The sequence below is a fragment of the Sebastes fasciatus genome, chromosome 10 (assembly GCF_043250625.1).
Source record: "Sebastes fasciatus isolate fSebFas1 chromosome 10, fSebFas1.pri, whole genome shotgun sequence".
Taxonomy (NCBI): Eukaryota; Metazoa; Chordata; class Actinopteri; order Perciformes; family Sebastidae; genus Sebastes; species Sebastes fasciatus.
Window position 1 is genome coordinate 33,341,047 of NC_133804.1, and position 17,185 is coordinate 33,358,231.

Consider the following 17,185-nt stretch of genomic DNA (forward strand, 5'->3'; position numbering starts at 1 on the left):
GCAGATGGACAGCAGACCTCAGATCAGCTCTTACTGCTTGTTTTCCTCCGGTCTGTAAAATCTTACAGATGCCATTAGGAGCACCGGAGGACACAGAGGAACATGATTTTTTTCATGTTACCTGTTTCTTGTACTACTGTCACGATATAGCGACCGTTTTATAAAAATAACTTTTTTTAATCATATTTGCTCCAATCTCGCCTACTGATGCTTTAAAGTACCAAACATAAAAGTACACATTATGCAGAATAATGTATATTATTGGATTATACTTATTGATGCATTAATGTGTTCATCACTTTAATGTTGCAGCTGGTTCAGGCGGAGCTCATTTTAATGACTTTATATACTGCTGGGTAGTTTAATCTATAATAATACATCATTTATTAGTTGATTATATTTTGTATTAATAATCTGAAGTAAGTACAATATTTCCCTCTGAGAGTAGAAAGTATCAGATCATGGAAATACTCGAGTAAATTACAAGTACCTCAAAATTGTACTTAAGTACAGTACTTGAGTAAATGTACTTAGTTACTTTCCACAACTGAGTACATGTTATACTGTTGTGTTTTACATAGCGACCGTTTTATGAAAATAACTTTTTTTTTAATCAATATTTGCTCCAATCTCGCCTACTTCAGCTGTTAAGCGGAACGTCTGAAGCGTTGGCGTTTGTTTCCGTCAGTGCTGCTTCTATAGGAGCACCGAGTGAACCGGATGTTGTGTGAATGACCGCTGTAGATGGAGCTCCACATGTCGCGGTGTAGTTATTAGTTATTAGGACATGTTTAAGGACATGTTGTTCTACCGGGTTGTAGCACACTGACTGATCGTTACTGGCTGTGCCCGTGTTTACTGAAGCTTTATTTATATGAATGTAGTAACACAGTAGAGGAGGAGAAGATGATGATGTCTCTGAGTGTTCGGATGTTATTGGGTCACATTCAACGGTGTCGTCCAGCTGCAAACCAGACAGGTGAGTTATAGTTATTTACCTTAATGTAGCTACACAGGTGAGTTATAGTTATTTACCTTAATGTAGCTACACAGGTGAGTTATAGTTATTTACCTTAATGTAGCTACACAGGTGAGTTACAGTTATTTACCTTAATGTAGCTACACAGGTGAGTTACAGTTATTTACCTTAATGTAGCTACACAGGTGAGTTACAGTTATTTACCTTAATGTAGCTACACAGGTGAGTTACAGTTATTTACCTTAATGTAGCTACACAGGTGAGTTACAGTTATTTACCTTAATGTAGCTACACAGGTGAGTTACAGTTATTTACCTTAATGTAGCTACACAGGTGAGTTACAGTTATTTACCTTAATGTAGCTACACAGGTGAGTTACAGTTATTTACCTTAATGTAGCTACACAGGTGAGTTACAGTTATTTACCTTAATGTAGCTACACAGGTGAGTTAATACCGGGATGTATCACAGCTCAGTTTAAAGCTACCTAACGTGACATGCTGGTATCCTGGTTTCATTCTATGTCTAGAGAATGTTTTGTTTGGTTTCCATAAAGGTAACAGTAATATCAAAGAACATTATATTATTAATCTGATTATTCTCTTAGCTAAATTTCATAAACATAAATCAAAATTTAGTAAATCTAAACCTTCATTTTTTGTATTTGAACATGAAACCAAACAGTACATTAAATTGATTCTCTAGAGACGGTAACTTTATGCACCTCCTTTAGTATATTGATCTAGATGTTTATTTATCCCTGGCTTTGTACTTGTAAGCTGTTTATCTCCAAGCATCTGTAATTTGTCTTGTTGTTCCTTTTACAGTTTTGCACATGTCTTTGTAATGAACCTGGAAAACGTGCCATGCTGGTGTTTCTCTCTAACCTTTGTGTTTATTATGTTGTCTGTTTACCAGCTCGGTGTCTGAGTCAGGCAGCCTCTCAGCCGGAGCCGAGCTCAGATGAGAACGAAGAGGTGAACCCGACCTTTGAGAACAGAAACCCCCGGAACCTGGAGCAGCTGGCTCTGGCTGTGAAGGACCGCGGCTGGAGGACGATCTGGCCTCACCGGGAGTTCTACCACAGGTCTGTGTGTTGTTACTATTAATAACATTATTATCATAAAATATTTATGAAATAAATTATGTATAAATATATAAATACATTTATAAAATGTATTTATATATATTTTATTTTTTTAAATATTGTTTTATACTTCCTTCTATGGTTCATATTTTGTTACTTTGTTTAGCTCTTATTTAACTGTTAGCTGATGCTTCTTGTTTTTTGCACTATCCCCCCCTTTGCTGCTGTACACTGCAAATATCTTATCTTATATGGATAGAGGTGCATCGTAATAGCGGTTTTGTAAAATCATAAATCAAGTGTTTTTTTCATTTTTCGTGTAGATGTCCATCACACTGTCAAACAGCGTTGTTAAGTTATGACTTTATTCTCGTATTACGACTTTTTTTCATAAGTCATATTACAAGATTAAAGTCGCAATATAACGAGAATAAAGTCATAACTTTGAGAAAAAAATTAAATAACACATAAAATTACTACTTTATAATATTATGACTTTATTCTCGAAATCTGATTTTTTTTTTTCCTCAATGTGGCCCTAATACTCCGTCGTACTGTCGTACCATAGACCTACAACAATGATAAATAAAAATGAAAATGTAAACAAAGAAACTTATTCATTATCATTTTCATAAATCCACGGGGAGCCACTGGAGAGGTTGCTGACCCCTGATCTAAACGGTCAGACACCAACATATCGTAAAGAGCTCATAGTACCCCGTTATCCCACTAGAACACTGCGCTCCCAGAATGCAGCAGGGTTACTTGCGGTTCCAAAAGTAGAATGGGAGTCAGAGTCTTCAGCTATGTTTATTTATTTATACACAAATTAAGATTACACAACAATACATAAATAAATATACAGTGTAGGAACAGACAACAAACCCTCTGGGCTTATCTGAAGCCTCCACCTAGAGACAAGATTAATATACAGAGATAATATGACTACATACTAGTGATGACAAACAATCAGAACAAGATATCAATTATATAATAACAATAACAATACAATATATTTAAAAAAATAATCACATCTGCTCCGTTTCCTCCCGCTGCAGCTTTAAGTCCCACTGAAACTGAGACTGAGCTTATTTTAAAGGGAGACATGAGAGCTGAACGACAAATCACAACTACATAAATTCCTCTTTACCAAGACTTTTATCCTACAGATAGAAATTCCCGTTATTCTTCCTCTCACCCTCATCTGTTTGTCTCTCCGGTGTCTTCAGGTTAGAGTTTTCTCGCTCTCAGCATCACGCGACGGCACACGTGTTCTCCAGCAGCTCTCCCGTCCCGGTGCTCTCCTGCTCCACTAAGGAGTGGGCGCTGAAGAAGGAGCTGGCTTCCACCAGCTGCGTGGCGGCGAGTCAGGCCGTGGGCGAGGTGCTGGCACATCGATGCCAGCAGGCGGGCATCACCAGGATGGTGTACAGGGCGATTCCCTGGACGTACCGCTCTGATGCTGTAAGTACACGCAGCACAAACTGCTGTTAGAAAATTGATTTGTTTTATTTTTCATCACCTGCTTCATGTTTCTCTTCTTTTTTCACAGGTTCAGTCGTTCAGGAGAGCTCTGAAAGAGGGAGGAATCACCCTCAGTGAACCCAGAAGGAAATACATCGGTACCGGTTAGGTGTCATCTATCACATCTGTTATTCAGTAAAAATGTCCTCTGTATTTGTTACTCTCTGCTCTTCTGTGAATTATGACTATACGGTTATTAAGATGACAATATAGAGAGAAATGAGTGATGAAAGTAAGGTTGCTTATCCCTGTGTTAGTTTAAACTTGCACTAATAGTGCCCTGATATCTGCCCTACACCTCAAAGCAATGTGAATATCAAAATATGTATTTATAAAAATACGAGAGGCTTTAAAATACAAAGTGGTCATAGGCAGAAATTTCACACAGATACCTTTTGAAAAGAAAGTTACTCTTACCTAATAAGGTAATATATGATGGTATGTTGGCACAGTTCATTGATTAAGAAACTTTGTACACAAAAATCAATAAAGTTGGTGCAGTAAAGCACGATGTGTGAAGTGCATTTTTTTAATGTTAACTCTCCGAGACTGTTTACTTTCTGTAGCTTAGAGCTAGAGGGACGGTACTGGTATCATATGAAACTAGAAATCAAACCATCGGTACCAGTTAGTCCTAATAGTAGCCGTTTCATATCATGATACTTTACCTTACTGTATAAAATTACTGGTTGTAGCTTCCAGGATAATCACAGCCTCATGAAACTTTACAAACTAGAGACTGAGAGCATTCACAGGATGGAGGCTTTCTGAGGTATATTGACACCTGTGAACGGGATATCTCAGGAACGCCTTGAGGGAATTTCCAAAAATTTGGCACAAACGTCCATTTGGATCAATAGTGAAGGTCACTGACCTCACAAAACACGTTTTTGGCCATAATTCAAGAATTAACATCCTAATTTTGAACAATTTCACACAAATGTCTAACAGGATAAAATGATGAATTGATGACATACTATGCTATGACTTTTTTCATGAAATCTTTCAACATACTATACTATGACTTTTTTCATGACTTTTTTTAAAAAAACTATACTATGACTTTTTTCATAAAAACTTTCAAAAATCTATACTATGATTTTTCCATAAAATATCTCAAAAAAACTATACTATGACTTTTTGTTCATAAAATCTTTCGACATACTATACTATGACTTTTTTTCATAACTTTTCGAAAAACTATACAATGACATTTTTTCATTCATTTTTTCAAAAAACTACACTGACTTTTTTCATAATTTTTCGACATATTATACACCGACTTTTCTTCATGACATTTTTCAAAAAACTATACTATGACTTTTTTTCATAAAATATTTAAAAAAACTATACTATGACTTTTTCATAAAAGTTTTTCAAAAACTATACTATGACTTTTTTTCATAAAAGTTTTCAAAAACTATACTGACTTTTTTTTCATAAAATATTTCCAAAAACTATACTATGACTTTTTTTCATGACATTTTTCCAAAAACTACTATGACTTTTCATAAAATTTTTCAAAAACTATACTATGACTTTTTTTTCATAAAATATTTCAAAAAACTATACAATGCCATTTTTTCATTCATTTTTTCAAAAAACTACACTGACTTTTTTCATAAAATTTTTCGACATACTATACACCGACTTTTCTTTGACATTTTTCATAAAACTATACTATGACTTTTTTTCATAAAATATTTCAAAAAACCATACTATGACTTTTTCATAAAAGTTTTCGACATACCATACTATGACTTTTTTTCATATTTTTAAAAAAACTGACTTTTTCATGACATTTTTTCAAAAACTATACTGACTTTTTTTTCATAAAATATTTCAAAAAACTATACTATGACTTTTTTTCATGACATTTTTCAAAAAACTATAATATGACTTTTTCATAAAATTTTTCAAAAACTATACTATGATTTTTTCTCATAAAATATTTCAAAAAACTGACTTTTTCATAAAATTTTTCAAAAACTATACTATGACTTTTTTTTCATAAAATATTTCAAAAAACTACTATGACTTTTTTTCATAAAATATTTCAAAAAACTATACTATGACTTTTCTTCATAAAACTTTTCGAAAAACTATACTATGACATTTTTTCATTCATTTTTTCAAAAAACTACACTTTTTTCATAAAATCTTTCGACATACTATACACCGACTTTTCTTTGACATTTTTCAAAAAACTATACTATGACATTTTTTTCATTCAATTTTCGACATACTATACTATGACTTTTTTCATAAAATTTTTCAAAAACTATACTATGACTTTTTTTCATAAAAATTTTCAAAAACTATACTGACTTTTTTTCATAAAATATTTAAAAAAACTATACTATGACTTTTTTTCATGACATTTTTCAAAAAACTATACTATGACTTTTTCATAAATTTTTTCAAAAACTATACTATGATTTTTTCTCATAAAATATTTCAAAAAACTATACTATGACATTTTTTTCATTCAATTTTCGACATACTATACTATGACTTTTTTCATAAAATATTTCAAAAAACTACTATGACTTTTTTTCATAAAATTTTTCAAAAACTATACTATGACTTTTTTCATGAAATTTTTCAACATACTATACTAATACTTTTTTTTCATAAAAGTTTTCGACATACTATACTATGACTTTTTTTCATAAAATTTTTCAAAAACTATACTATGACTTTTTTTCATAAAAGTTTTCAAAAACTATACTGACTTTTTTTTCATAAAATATTTCCAAAAACTATACTATGACTTTTTTTCATGACATTTTTCCAAAAACTATACTATGACTTTTCATAAAATTTTTCAAAAACTATACTATGACTTTTTTTTCATAAAATATTTCAAAAAACTATACAATGCCATTTTTTCATTCATTTTTTCAAAAAACTACACTGACTTTTTTCATAAAATTTTTCGACATACTATACACCGACTTTTCTTTGACATTTTTCATAAAACTATACTATGACTTTTTTTCATAAAATATTTCAAAAAACCATACTATGACTTTTTCATAAAAGTTTTCGACATACCATACTATGACTTTTTTTCATATTTTTAAAAAAACTGACTTTTTCATGACATTTTTTCAAAAACTATACTGACTTTTTTTTCATAAAATATTTCAAAAAACTATACTATGACTTTTTTTCATGACATTTTTCAAAAAACTATAATATGACTTTTTCATAAAATTTTTCAAAAACTATACTATGATTTTTTCTCATAAAATATTTCAAAAAACTGACTTTTTCATAAAATTTTTCAAAAACTATACTATGATTTTTTTTCATAAAATATTTCAAAAAACTACTATGACTTTTTTTCATAAAATATTTCAAAAAACTATACTATGACTTTTCTTCATAAAACTTTTCGAAAAACTATACTATGACATTTTTTCATTCATTTTTTCAAAAAACCACTTTTTTCATAAAATCTTTCGACATACTATACACCGACTTTTCTTTGACATTTTTCAAAAAACTATACTATGACATTTTTTTCATTCAATTTTCGACATACTATACTATGACTTTTTTCATAAAATTTTTCAAAAACTATACTATGACTTTTTTTCATAAAAATTTTCAAAAACTATACTGACTTTTTTTCATAAAATATTTTAAAAAACTATACTATGACTTTTTTTCATGACATTTTTCAAAAAACTATACTATGACTTTTTCATAAATTTTTTCAAAAACTATACTATGATTTTTTCTCATAAAATATTTCAAAAAACTATACTATGACATTTTTTTCATTCAATTTTCGACATACTATACTATGACTTTTTTCATAAAATATTTCAAAAAACTACTATGACTTTTTTTTCATAAAATTTTTCAAAAACTATACTATGACTTTTTTCATGAAATTTTTCAACATACTATACTAATACTTTTTTTTCATAAAAGTTTTCGACATACTATACTATGACTTTTTTTCATAAAATTTTTCAAAAACTATACTATGACTTTTTTTCATAAAAATTTTCAAAAACTATACTGACTTTTTTTCATAAAATATTTAAAAAAACTATACTATGACTTTTTTTCATGACATTTTTCAAAAAACTATACTATGACTTTTTTTCATAAATTTTTTCAAAAACTATACTATGATTTTTTCTCATAAAATATTTAAAAAAACTATACTATGACATTTTTTTCATTCAATTTTCGACATACTATACTATGACTTTTTTCATAAAATATTTCAAAAAACTATACTATGACTTTTTTTTCATAAAATATTTCAAAAAACTATACTATGACTTTTTTTCATAAAAATTTTCAAAAAACTATACTATGACTTTTTCATAAAATATCTCAAAAACTATACTATGACTTTTTTCATGACATTTTTCAAAAAACTATACTATGACTTTTTTTCATTCATTTTTTGAAAAAACTACACTGACTTTTTTCATGACATTTTTCAAAAAACTATACTATGACTTTTCATAAAATATCTCAAAAAACTATACTATGACTTTTTGTTCATAAAATCTTTCGACATACTATACTATGACTTTTCATAAAACATTTCAAAAAACTATACTATGACTTTTTTTCATAAAATATTTCAAAAAACTATACTATGACTTTTTTTTCATAACATTTTTCAAAAAACTATACTGACTTTTTTTCATAACATTTTTCGACATATACACCGACTTTTTTTCATGACATTTTTCAAAAAACTGACTTTTTTTCATAAAATATTTAAAAAAACTGACTTTTTTTTCATAAAATTTTTCAAAAACTATACTATGACTTTTTTTTCATAAAATATTTCAAAAAACTATGACTTTTTTTTCATAAAATTTTTCAAAAACTATACTATGACTTTTTTTTCATAAAATATTTCAAAAAACTATACTGACTTTTTTTCATGACATTTTTCAAAAAACTATACTACGACTTTTTTTTCATAACATTTTTCGACATACTATACACCGACTTTTTTTCATGACATTTTTCAAAAAACTACTATGACTTTTTTTCATAAAATATTTCAAAAAACTATACTATGACTTTTTTTTCATAAAATTTTTCAAAAACTATACTATGACTTTTTTTCATAAAATTTCAAAAAACTGACTTTTTTCATAAAATTTTTCAAAAACTATACTATGACTTTTTTCATAAAATATTTCAAAAAACTATACTATGACTTTTTTTTCATAAAATTTTTCAAAAACTATACTATGACTTTTTTTCATAAAATTTCAAAAAACTGACTTTTTTTTCATAAAATTTTTCAAAAACTATACTATGACTTTTTTTTCATAAAATTTTTCAAAAACTATACTATGACTTTTTTTTCATAAAATTTTTCAAAAACTATACTATGACTTTTTTTTCATAAAATATTTCAAAAAACTGACTTTTTTCATAAAATATTTCAAAAAACTAAGTTATGACTTTTTTTCATTCATTTTTTCAAAAAACCACTGACTTTTTTCATGACATTTTTCGACATGCTATACGTCGACTTTTTTTCATGACATTTTTCAAAAAACTATACTATGACTTTTCATAAAATATCTCAAAAAACTATACTATGACTTTTTTTCATAAAAATTTTCAAAAAACTGACTTTTTTTTCATAAAATTTTTCAAAAACTATACTGACTTTTTTTCATTCATTTTTTCAAAAAACTACACTGACTTTTTTTCATAACATTTTTCGACATACTATACATCGACTTTTTTTCATGACATTTTTCAAAAAACTGACTTTTTTTCATAAAATATTTCAAAAAACTATACTATGACTTTTTTTTCATAAAATTTTTCAAAAACTATACTATGACTTTTTTCATAAAATATTTAAAAAAACTATGACTTTTTTTTCATAAAATTTTTCAAAAACTATACTATGACTTTTTTTTCATAAAATATTTCAAAAAACTATACTATGACTTTTTTTCATTCATTTTTTCAAAAAACTACACTGACTTTTTTTCATAAAATTTTTCGACATACTATATATACATCGACTTTTTTTCATGACATTTTTCAAAAAACTATACTATGACTTTTTCATAAAATATCTCAAAAAAACTATACTATGACTTTGTTCATAAAATCTTTCGACATACTATACTATGACTTTTTTTCATGACATTTTTCAAAAAACTATACTATGACTTTTTCATAAAATATCTCAAAAAAACTATACTATGACTTTTTGTTCATAAAATCTTTCGACATACTATACTATGACTTTTTTTCATGACATTTTTCAAAAAACTATACTATGACTTTTTTTCATTAATTTTTTCAAAAAACTACACTGACTTTTTTTCATAACATTTTTCGACATACTATACACTGACTTTTTTTCATGACATTTTTCAAAAAACTATACTATGACTTTTTTTCATAAAATATTTCAAAAAACTATACTATGACTTTTTTCATGAAATTTTTCAAATACTATACATGACTTTTTTTTCATGACATTTTTCAACATACTATACTATGACTTTTTTCATGAAATTTTTCAAAATACTATACTATGACTTTTTTTCATAAAATATTTCAAAAAACTATACTATGACTTTTTTCATGAAATTCTTTCGATATACTATAGTTAAAATTTTTTCCATGAAATTTTTCGACATACTATGACTTTTTTTTCCATGAAATTTTCGACATACTAAACTATGATTTTTTTTCTTTTTTCGACATACTATACTATGAATTTTTTTCATGAAATCTGGCCAAAAAAAAAAGTGGCCAAAAAAACTGTTAGAATGTAAATGAAGACTCATGCTGACCGGTTTTCTGATGTGGAAACCGACACATCAGCAGCTGAGTTGTGGTTTGAGGTTTGGTCATCAGGTCATAGATCGACCGCAGCACTGACCCGCTGTGAATCCTCACAGCACCTGGGAAGTGTCTGACCTTTGATACGTCAATGATCTCGCTTTTAATTTTGATGACACACAGAAGGCCGGATACAATACAGTCACAAAATGTCCTCACTAATACAGATACATTGGTGAATACAGGTTGTGTTCCAAGTGTTTCTTGTCCACACTAATGTTGTTTTCTGAATATTTGCCACTGTGGGAACACGAACACTATAATATTACTTTTTTTCTTCCTTTTTTACATTAACGGTGGTTCACCAACAACAAAGCTGAACAATACTCTTATGCAGAATTTAAAACATGTTTGGGCCACATACTTTGGTTTCTTCCAACCGAAAATATGCCTTCATCTTTGACCAAAATCTGTAAAAACTGACCTAATTTCCCATTTTTTTTAGACTTGGCCCAGCTCTGGTCGTCACACTCTAAATTGGTGATTTTGGTGTTGCAGTCTACTGCATGGAAATCTGCCCCAGGCCTGGCTGCATGATGGGTAATTAAGCTGCAACAGCTCCTTACACACAGTAGGTGGCACAGACGTACTGTTGATGTACTTTGATATATAAAACTACATTGATTGTAATTGTAGTGGAATACTGTTACAGGTCTTTTTAGTAACATTGGTTCAGCTTGTTTTCAGTATAAATCAACTGGTTTATAAAATGTCAAAGATACAGACTAAAAACGAGATACGGTACATACAGTAAAAGGTGTATTTTTAAATATATCTGCATTAGTGTAGTGGACATTAAGAAGTGAAGAATTGGTCCTTTCTGTTGGCCATTACACGGCAGATATTTCAACCAGGTGAGAAAGTGACACATGTCCACTTTCCTCATTTTATCCTGCCTGCAACTCACAGCTATAATTTTTGTTCCCACTTTAAAGCACTGCCTCGCCTTCCCTCTCCCTCCTCCGTCATCACTCATCTCCTCCGTTCTCCCTCTGTCACCCTCCTCCATCCACTTCTGTTTCTCTCCTCCCTATCCTCCTTTCTGCCTTCAAATGTCTGTGATTTTGCTTCCTGGCTGCGTCTCCGTGCAGCTGAGGGTCCCACCCCTGCACTCAAAATACAGGGACCCAAACCCATCATCTACTGACTGATGGCTTCAGTTCAAACGAGGGAATGGATGCAGCAACATCTGCCTTGTTACGCATTACAAATACTTTGAGTAACTGTAATAAAAGTTAGAGTAAAAGTTTAAAATGAGGAAATTTCAGCATTTTCTCAACTTGTTTCTCAAGATTAACTTTAGTGGACTCTGACTTCTGGTCTAAAACCAGCATCTGGTCAGAATTACTACCATAAAAGCCTGGCTAGGAAATGTATTGAATATATCTCATCTCAGAGGATGAACCTTTCAGTTTCTGGACACCCAATGGTGCTCCAGCACCACCATTAGATCTAATTTCAATTAGTCACTTCTGTGACTAATTATAGTCCACAGAAGACAGGATACATCTCGATGACTTTGATGACCCCCTGACCTTCAGTTCAGCAACACCATCGTGTCAGAAAGTGGAACATTTAATGGAGACGTTGAAATTACCTGCACACATCTATGCTCCTCAGGAGACGAACCTTCTCTGTTGCTCAGTCCATCATGGTCAGCTTTGCTTTCAGCGCCACCATCAGGACAAACAGTGAACCTACACATGAAATAAACACATACAGGAACATAAACACACATTTTAGTCCCAGTAAATTTATAAAATAAATGAAGAACTGTGACTTAGATGTACTGAAAAATAGACTTGTCAGTGCTCTCTGGTGGACAAACTATGAAATGGTGACACTGTTTCTAAATGAATGCAAGCATATCTTTGGCAATTAGGTACTGCCAACACGTGCGTTGATATTAATATATCTGCAGTAAGATAATATCGGCCTCTACTCTGGAGATCAATAAGATGCTGAAAGAACAGACGCAGATCTTACAAGGTGAGAATGAGCGGGACATTTCACGAAGACCTGAATGTTAGGCCCTGTTCAGACCTGGTATTAACATGCGTCCTCAGTGATCCGATCACAAGTGGACAGCTTTAAGTGCGTCTGTTCACACCTGGTATTAGAATGCGTCTTCAGTGACCACTTGTGATCCGATCTCACTTCTATATGCAAATAAACAAGTAGTAAACACACGGCTAATACAGCAGCCGTTGTGACGTAATATTACATGAATGTCAGTAGTAATATCCATCATATTCGTGAATTCTGGTACATTGTATTAACATCAAAATTAAAGGTTATTGTACTGGCGGTCCCTGAGGACCTCCACGCCGCCGGCACAGCTGCTTTTGCCAGACAACAGCGAGTACAGAGCTCCAGAGAGCCGGGGAGGACAGAGAACAGGCGGGCGGGCGGGCGTGGCCCAGGACTGCAATTAATTATGGCAATGTTATTCTGTGCCGAGCCTTGTATCGTCATCCAGTTTACCTTAAATATCACATTTTACACAGAGAGAGAAAACATAAAAATATGCTTTTCCCTCAGGACTGTTTGTTTTTGTTGCTTTGAGAAGAAATAGTGGAAATATAATTAGACCTATTCCAAGATGCACCGTGGATACGCCTGCCTTCAGGCAAATAGAATGAAATAACACACACTAACACGTATGCACATACCAAACACACACTATTACACAACCTCTGTTCTTGACATTTAGTGTCCCCGTTAAATGTGAGCATTAGCTGGAATAAACAGCTAATCTCTCTCTCTCTGCCTCCACATGGAAAGGCCTCGTGTTGACTTTTCCTCAGGAGACGGAAACACACTAAACCACTTCTCTGCCGTCTGTCATTCAAAGACCTTTAATGAGGGAAGTCTATTGGTCTCTGGAAATTACAAACAGCCCACACACGCTAATCTGTCACCGAGTCTTTCATTCAGGATTAACAAGACTGTAAAAGAGCAGCAGCGGAATAGAGGAGCAGGCGACTGTTTGTACCCGACAGTGTGTGGATGTAGTGAATGTGGAGCCGGGTGTCACTGAACAAGACTCGGTCAAAACCGAGTATATGGCTGGACCGTATAGTCAGTAGGCCTATGTGAATGTGTGGCTAAATTGTTACACAAATAGTCAGAGGTCATGTCTATAATGTTTATTCCACTTATATCTTTATGTTTGATTGAAGTTTATCAGCATTGAGATTCTCCCGCTGTCATCACTGACGTTGTTGCTGCCGTATTTATTCCTAGATGGAGCGTTGATGGAGCAGCTACGATGTTAGCATAGTCTGGCACTGATCGATCCGAACTCGAACTCTCGAATGAATTCGGTCTTTTTACAAATCAACATCATAATGTTGTTATTTCGGCATCATTTTGATCCGTTTATTGCAATTAAATCACAGCACAGTGTGTTTATTTTGGGTTCATACTGCAGTAGCGACGTGTTGCTCGCTAGATACAGATACAGTATGTGAATACAGCTCGCCGCCAGGTGACGTTATGAACCCAGACACCACGGCGTTTGGTTTTCTGACATATCTGGGACTTCCACAACACGTACAAAGCAGCAACAGTGGTTATTTCTGGAGGAAAGTGAGGCGAAAATTTGCTTTGCGCTTGGTGTGAATGCACAGTAACACAATATGAAGCACAAAACGAACATAAACAATAGCACATGCACAACAACAGCACGATGTAATGATACATTGAACCACTGACAAGCTCCCCAAAAAACGTAAACACAGAACTGTTCTCTGCCTTTTCATTTTAAAAGAGCAACGACCAATGAGGAAACTTTATTCTGGAATTCTCAGATGTTTTTTCCCTCAATGTGGCCCTAATACTCCATAGTACATTTACACTTTGGCCCTCACTGCATTAAACTTATATACTTTATACTTAGACTATAAACTGCGTTACCTTCATCACAATGATCAAATGTTTTGCGGCTCCAGACAGATTTTCTTTTTTTTGTTTTTGCCTAAAATGGCTCTTTTGATAGTAAAGGTTGCTGACCCCTGCAATAGTCAGACGCTATGGAAGAAAAACAGCCCAAAACAGTGCATGAAAGATATGTTTTAGCCCTGTTGTGTCTCTCCTTAACCACATTGATCCCCAGCTGTCTCCCGGGTTACCTGCTGCTCCAGGTGTCCTCCTCCTCCAGGTGAAGAGAACAGTGAAGCTTCTCCCACGTCGTCGACTGTCAAGTGTGTCCTCCAGGTTCCAGAAGCAGAGATGTCTTCTTCTTCCGTCTCCAAGACCTCCTCACGGTCACTAAACTGTGTACCGATTTGAATAAATAAATAAATAAATATTTGTGTGTGTGTGTGTGTGTATATATATATATATATAGATATATATATCTATATATCTATATATATATATATATATATATATACCAAATTGTAGTATATTGCTGTAACACAATTTGAAAAAATAAATATATATACATATATATATAAAAGATAAGATATTCCTTTATTAGTCCCGCAGTGGGGAAAGTGTTTACCGTCTCTACAGGTGAGTTTACCGTGGTTACCTTGTTTTCTCGTGGAGTTTGTCGCCCTTAGTAATATTTAATCTCAGCGGTTCCTTCAGTAACATTAAAGTGGTGTAAAAAAACGTTCTCTTCATGACTTCACGGTAGAACTGGTAGAAATCATCCGTTCATTTACAGCAGCACCGGGAACACACCTCTATACCACCATGCCAACATGTGTTCACTGTTCAATCACCTCACTGCTCCATGTGTTCAATACTAGCACCTACACCACAGTCACACTCTTCTTCTGTGGTGTTTACCCGGTCACAGACAGGTCATCCTGCCACCTACTGGCGAGAGTAACAATGCGCCACTGAACAAAAACAACCACATTATGGTATATTATTATTAAACAAGATTTCAACCAAAGAGATTGGGCATTTAGCAAAAATATAAAAAATATTTATTTATTTATTCATTTATTAATTAATTAATAAATTTTTTCAAATCATGTTTAACATTATACTACAATTTGGTATATATATAAATACAAACAAATATTTATTTATTTATGTATTTGTTTATTTATTTTTTCAAATCATGTTTAACAATAAACTACAATTTGGTATATATATATATATATATACATATATATATATATATATATATAAATACAAACAAATATTTATTCATTTATTCATTTATTTTTTCAAATCATGTTTAACAATATACTACAATTTGGTATATATATATATATACTGTATATAGGAATAAGTAAAGGCAAGCAGAACAGAGGAAAAACACAGGTAACTTTTTATAAACCTTTTTTTTTTTTATTAGTGTTATGCATTTAATTTCCAAAAAGAATGATTCAGTTCCATTGATGAGACAGTTTTACAGTGATTGGGCTCCACATAGAGTATATGACATGCAATTAAGGAACAAATAGCATAAGAACTTATATTTTTACATTCTTAACCTCTGCACCCTGAAATTATTTCACCCTGAATTAAAAAAGAAAGACCCTCTTGATTCAAATGTAGGAACTTTAAGAAAAATCCATTCCCTTATTTCAGTTGTTTATCCCTCCACAGCCCCTCCATCCACACGGGGTCTCCGGCTGCTCCGAGAGCTAGTGCAGCGACCAGAACGAGGTCACATCATCAGCAAACCTGCGAACGTCGCCAATTGCGTTGGTTGGCACAAATGGCCAGACTAAAGGGATTGCTGCCAGGTTTTGAACCCTGATCATTACGGTGATACACTTTTTCACCTGTCATACCTTTCAACTTTACCGTTTAGAGGGCTGGCGGACAGTAAAAAATAAATAAAATACAGGTAGTTGATAGTGGTGACTCCTTAGATGCCATAACTATTGTTAGTGTAACATATCAACGTATTCTAGTGCAAATGCCAAAAAGACTGGAATGTATTTAAAGAGCTTCTCTTCACAGTTGTGAAATCTCGTCTTCCACTGGAGGGAACGTAAACGCGGTGATAAGACGAGATTTTGTCTTTGTCTCGGCAAAACATTCGCCAAGCGAGACGCGTCAACTTTTACTGGCAGGAATCAGCAGGGCAGTTACAATAAAAGTCGTAATAAGTGTATACGTGAAAAAATGTTACAAAAAAGACAAATGTTATGACATCATTACAGTGTTTAAGTGTTCAACAGTCCAGCCTTGTTACGAGGAATGATAAAGTTTAAAGGATTTATTCTTTTCTCCATCTCAGTCGCTCGTTGCATTTCATAAAGTTATATTTAAGAAGTAAACATGTGTGGCGTGTCTTTTGTACACTGCCTGAATAAATTATTTTTGGGTTGATATATAATAGTTATGAGAAATATCACCAATCCTAATGGAGAATCTTTGCTCTTTTTTTTGGAGGATGAACTTGTGGTTCTCTGAATGTTTCTGGGCTCCTGACAACAGAAGATGCTTTGATAATCCAGTTTTTCACTTGCGTCTCCTCTAAACCCGTCACAACGGTCGCCTTTGAGCTGAGACGTTTTGGAGAAACACCAGCCAGGATTTGATGGAGCCATTTAATGTGTTTGAGGCCTTTCAATGTCAAGATCTACACTCTCATTCACCCACGTCTACTTCTGTTAGGAAAATATATAGTTAATATTAGGGATGCACCGATACCCCTTTTTTTCAGACCGAGTACAAGAACTTAAATTTGGGTACTCGCCGATACCGAGTACCGATACGAGTACTTCTCTGTGCCAAAAGACCCTCGTTAA

General features: G+C 32.2%; 1 protein-coding gene and 1 long non-coding RNA gene across 2 annotated transcripts; one reads left to right on the plus strand and one right to left on the minus strand.

Moving 5' to 3' along the window:
- Positions 1 to 689: 689 nt before the first annotated feature.
- mrpl18 (mitochondrial ribosomal protein L18) lies at positions 690 to 4,098 on the plus strand. The gene is made up of 4 exons (XM_074649476.1): positions 690 to 979; positions 1,898 to 2,066; positions 3,296 to 3,530; positions 3,619 to 4,098. Exons 1-4 carry the CDS (start codon positions 907 to 909, stop codon positions 3,697 to 3,699), a joined length of 558 nt encoding a protein of 185 aa, XP_074505577.1. The 5' UTR covers positions 690 to 906; the 3' UTR covers positions 3,700 to 4,098.
- On the minus strand, positions 2,874 to 15,251 carry LOC141775793 (uncharacterized). The gene is made up of 4 exons (XR_012595685.1): positions 14,995 to 15,251; positions 14,591 to 14,734; positions 12,055 to 12,154; positions 2,874 to 3,528 (listed from the first exon to the last, which is right to left on the minus strand). It is a non-coding gene; the product is annotated as an uncharacterized LOC141775793 (long non-coding RNA).
- Positions 15,252 to 17,185: the final 1,934 nt, after the last annotated feature.

What these genes read in the sequence shown, in the direction of transcription:
- mrpl18 (XM_074649476.1), top strand. Translation starts at nt 907, where the DNA reads ATGATGATGTCTCTGAGTGTTCGGATGTTATTGGGTCACATTCAACGG. An exon ending in CACCGGGAGTTCTACCACAG is followed by an intron (nt 2,067 to 3,295) that starts GTCTGTGTGTTG and finishes CGGTGTCTTCAG; the next exon opens with GTTAGAGTTTTCTCGCTCTC. An exon ending in GGACGTACCGCTCTGATGCT is followed by an intron (nt 3,531 to 3,618) that starts GTAAGTACACGC and finishes CTTTTTTCACAG; the next exon opens with GTTCAGTCGTTCAGGAGAGC.